Source organism: Papilio machaon, chromosome 10, assembly GCF_912999745.1.
Source record: "Papilio machaon chromosome 10, ilPapMach1.1, whole genome shotgun sequence".
Lineage (NCBI taxonomy): Eukaryota > Metazoa > Arthropoda > Insecta > Lepidoptera > Papilionidae > Papilio > Papilio machaon.
The window spans coordinates 8,837,501-8,842,500 of NC_059995.1; the positions used below are offsets into that span (position 1 = coordinate 8,837,501).

General features: G+C 62.1%; 1 protein-coding gene across 1 annotated transcript; it reads left to right on the forward strand.

Annotated features, from left to right (window-relative positions):
* The first annotated feature begins 307 nt into the window (after positions 1 to 307).
* LOC123721332 (spermatogenesis-associated protein 21-like) lies at positions 308 to 2,440 on the forward strand. Its single transcript, XM_045679843.1, has one exon. It carries the CDS (start codon positions 308 to 310, stop codon positions 2,438 to 2,440), a length of 2,133 nt encoding a protein of 710 aa, XP_045535799.1.
* The last annotated feature ends 2,560 nt before the right edge of the window (positions 2,441 to 5,000 follow it).

Genomic DNA, 5,000 nt, shown 5'->3' on the forward strand with positions numbered 1-5,000 from the left:
GACAAATCGACCGATATAGTTTTTAGTGTGGATAGAGACCAAATTAGTTAAGTTTTTAGTGTTTAAGTGTTGTAACGGTCGTTTTGGGCGTGGCACTTTTACGACAAATTCCAAAAAGTGTTCCGATTTCGACGTGTGATATACCGGGAGATGCGTCTCAGCGAGACAAATCGACCGGTATAGTTTTTAGGGTGGACAGAGACCAAATTAGTCTAGTTTTATTAGTGTTTAAGTTTGTTTTTAGTGTTGTAGAACTTATGAATAGTCTGCAAACGCTATGAACAACAATAGCAAAGTGACTTACGACATGGGGGAGGACACCTCCATGTCGGACTACACGTGCTCAGAGGACGAGGGCGCCTCCGGGCGCCGGCTGGGAGCTGCAGGCGCCGCGTGCAGCGAGGACGCCGCAAGGCAAAACAAGGGAGGTAAGCCGCGGTCAGCGGGCTTTAAATTACAGTTCCGAACGGGAACGACCCATAAACGGCCGTTGGCCGCTACATCCGCGGATGAGGACGCCCCGGCCGTGGCGCATAAAGTGGCCTCGTCTTCGACGAGGGGCCGCGTTAGGCGCCCGGTAGGGGTTTACAGCTTCCTCAAGGAGGCTAAAGACTACTTAGCTGATGGGGGGGATAGTGAGGGGGAGGACCCCGACCCAACTTACCGTCCATCCGGGAGGAAGACGAGCCCCGTAGTGGCTTCAGCAAAAGCCTCTGACGACGGGACCCCCGACGCCCTATCCAGGGGCACGGTCGAGGCCCTTGCCGAGGAGGCTCTAAAAAGTGTAGAAAAGATAAAGGAGGAAATCAAGAAGAGCGGCCACCTAAAGGGTACCATATGGGGGCAAATAAACCGGGCGACCAAAAGCGTAGTCGAGGCAGTTGAGGGCCTTCGCGATATTACGCCAGATGAAGAACAGCGCAGGCTCCGCGCGGACAATGCTCGCCTTTCAAGGGAGCTGGATATTGTCCGCAACGAGCTGCGTGCCTTCAAGCAGGCGTACGTGGAGTCGCAGCGGAAGTCCGCTGCAGCCCCGAAAGAGGCCACAGGGCCACAGCAGCCCAACTTTGAGGAGGTGCTAAGATACGCTATGGAGGAAATGAAGGGGCAACTCCTGCAGTCGGTAGGCGGGATGATCAATGCCCGCCTACAAGACCTGGAGATGCGCCTTCCTCCGGAGCCCGTCATGAGGCCCCCCCTGCGTGCCGACCAACGGCAGCCGCCGCCGCCCCGTCACAAGTCCCGGTCGGGGCTTGTGGAGGGCGCCATGGAGGTGGATGGGGAGGCCCAGCCACCCCAAGCGCCCACACCCAGGGCGGTAAAGAAGGCGCCGAAGAAGGGCGCCGCAAAGCGGCCGACTGCCCCCCCGCCTCCTCCTCCCTCCAAGGGAAAACAGGGGGCAGGACAGGCAGAAGTAACTCCTCCCCCCCCAACCGCTGGAACAAGCGGAGAGGGGGAAGCCCAGACGGGGACTGCGGGCAACTCCTGGTCCGAGGTTGTCCGGCGGAAGAAGAGGGGAAACGCGGCTGTTGCTGCTAATTCCCCCCCCTCAGCCGGAACAACCCGGCAGATCGCCCCGGCCCCACCAAAGGCCGTTAAAATCGTTGCCCCAAAAACCGCGGCCATAGTGGTGACCCTCAAGAAAGGGGCCACCATGACCACCGCGGAAGGGGCCACGACTGATGCGAGATACACCGAGGTCTTGGCAAAGGCCAGGTCCTCGATTTCCCTGAGGGAATTCGGTTTGGAGTCGGTCAGGATCCGAACGAGCATGACCGGCTCCAAACTGATGGAGGTCGGGGGGACCACCCCCGAGGAAACCGCGGACCGTCTCGCCGCCGCCCTGGTGGAGGCAGTAGGCAGCTGGGCGGACATCACCCGCCCAACCAAAATGGCCGTCCTCAGGATCACCGGTCTGGATGACACGGTGACCACTGAGGAAGTGGCGGCCCAACTGGCATCGGTCGGCGGGTGTCCCCCCACCTCCATGAAAGTAGGTAATATCAGGCCGAGTTTCTGGGGCGGAGGCTCCGCCCTGGTCAAGTGCCCAGCGACTGCCGCTAAGGCAGTCGTGAAGGCGGGACGAGTGGCCATCGGATGGACGATGGCCACCGTCAAAGCAGTGGAGGCCCAGCCATTGAGATGCTATAAATGCATGATGCTGGGCCACACTCGCGCTCTTTGCCCAGCGGAAACAGAGAACGGGCGTCTCTGCTTCCGCTGCGGCAGTGAAGGGCACAAGTCGGCAGAGTGCGAGGCCCCCTGCAAATGCACCGTGTGTGCAACGACGGGGCGCCCACACTCACACGTGATGGGGGGTGCCAAATGCACACCCCCGTCGGTGAAGGGCAAAGCCCCGGCGTCGAGCAGAGTGCCTCGCACTCAGCCCCAACCGCACGGCAGCCGTATGGCTGAAGAGGAAGAAATGCAGGTTTCTTAATGCCAAGACACCTGCATTTCGACCTACTACAGACGAACACCAACCACTCTGCCAGGGCACAGGACTTGCTCATGCAGTGCCTGGCAGAGTGGAGAATTGCTGTTGCGGTCGTGGCTGAACCCTACTTTGTCCCCCCCCAACCCAGTTGGTTCGGGGACACAGAGGGATCAGTCGCCATTGTGGCGCCGCCTTCGAGCCCGCAACCCCTCTCCCTCAGGGAGCGAGGAGCGGGCTACGTGGCGGTGAACTGGGGAGAAGTAGTACTCATAGGAGTCTACTTCTCCCCAAACAGGAACCTCCGACAATTCGAGAGGTTCCTGGATGGCCTGGAGCCGGTGGTGCAGAGAGCATCACCGGCCCAGGTCATCGTGATGGGGGACCTCAACGCAAAGTGCGCAGCGTGGGGGTCCTCCACCACTGACCTGAAAGGTGCGCTTCTCCGGGACTGGGCCGTCATGATCGGCTTAGTTCCGGAGAACCAAGGCAACGCCAACACGTGCGTGCGCCGACAAGGGGGATCAGTCGTGGACGTCACGTTCGCGACCCCCGGCATCGGTGCACGCATATCATGTTGGCGTGTCCTTGAGGAGGTGGAGACCCTGTCCGATCATTTATACATCCGGTTCAGGGTCTCCACCGCGCCCCAGGGGTCACAGGCCCGGACGGCGGTGGCAGGACGGCGAGGTGCTGAGGGCTTCCCAAAGTGGCAGCTCTCACGCCTCGACCCTGACCTGGCGGAAGAAGCCGCCATCGTCCGGGCATGGGCGGAGGAACCCCCCCAAACGGTGGGGGTCGACGAGAGGGCGCTGAGATTTCGCCGTGATCTGACCGCCGTCTGCGACGCCGGAATGCCCAGGGCGCGACGTGGTTTCGCGCCCCGGGAAGGTGTGTACTGGTGGTCGCAGGACCTAGCCGCCCTGCGCTCCGCCAGTAACGCCGCTCGACGGGCATTCACCCGGTGCCGCAGACGGCGGAACAGAACAGAGGAGGAGCTGGAACGCCTTCACACCGAGCTGAGCTCGGCAAAGAAGGCGTTCTCCAGCGCGATCAAGGCCGCCAAGGACTCTGCCTATGCGGAGTTCTTGGCGACCCTAAACGCAGATCCGTGGGGGCGCCCATACCGCATGGTGCGGGCGAAGCTGAAGGTGGCGCCCCCCACGGAAACGATGGAGCCGGCGGTCCTTAGCGCGGTGGTCGAAGGGCTGTTCCCGGATAGCCCTTCTTTTGTACCACCGCGCATGACAAGAGACATGCCGGCGGACATCGAGACGCTGAACCGGCCTGACGCTCTCGCCCCACCTCCGATAACGACGGAGGAAATGGCCAGGGCGGCGGGCCGGCTCAGGGGGACCCGCAAGGCCCCGGGGCCAGACGGAGTGCCTGGCAAGGTATTGCACATTGCGCTGGAACACCTCGGGGAACGCCTCCGCAGACTGTTTAACGACTGTCTAGCGGAGGGGCGTTTCCCCGGGGTGTGGAAGGAGGGGCGGCTGGTGTTGCTGAGGAAGGAGGGTCACCCCGTCGACTCTCCTTCCGGCCACCGGCCGCTCGTGATGCTGGATGAGGCTGGGAAGCTACTCGAAAGAGTATTGGCTTCCCGAATCATCCAGCATCTGGAGACGGAAGGGCCGCAGCTCTCCGAGAACCAGTTCGGGTTCCGGTCCGGGCGATCCACTCTGGACGCCCTGACCGCCCTGAAAAGGTTCTCGGAGGATGCGGCCGAGAGGGGTCAGGGGGCGATGGCGGTGTCACTTGACATCGCCAACGCCTTCGGCTCCCTCCCCTTCGGAGTAATAGAGGAGGCACTTCGGTTCCACGAATTGCCCCTCTATCTCCGGAGGATTGTGGGACACTACCTGCGAGAGCGGGTAGTGTCCTACATGGGGAGGGAGGGAAGAGAGGAGCGGCGGATGGCCTCCGGTGTTCCTCAGGGGTCCGTCCTAGGACCCCTGCTGTGGAACATCGGCTTTGACTGGGCCATCCGCGGGGAGGTGCTGCCCCGGATGGCTGTCATCTGCTACGCGGATGATACGATGATAGCCGTCCGGGACACCACCTGGAGGAAAGTTAAGAGGAGGGCGGAAGCCGGGGCCACCCTGTTGGTCCGGAGGATCGAGGCGCTCGGACTCCGTGTGGCACTCCACAAAACCGAAGCCCTTTGCTTCAAAGGGCCGAGGTGGAGAGTGCCCGCAGGAGCGACCCTCCGGATCAACGGGGACGAGGTCGAGGTTAAGGCCCGGATCAAATATCTTGGCCTTATCCTCGATGGGGGTTGGCGTTTCGGAGATCACTTCCGGACGCTAACCCCCCGACTCGTCGGCGCGGCTTCCGCCCTCGCCAGGCTCCTCCCGAACCTGAGAGGTCCGGGCGTGCAGGTCAGACGACTGTACGCCATGGTCATTCGCAGCATGGCCCTGTACGGCGCGCCGATATGGGCAGAAGCCCTTGACGCGCCAAACAGGGCCCTCCTCCGCAGGCCACAGCGCATCGTTGCGGTGCGCGCATGCATGGCCTACCGCACGGTTGGCCATGCAGCGGCCTGCGCTTTGGCCGGCACTCC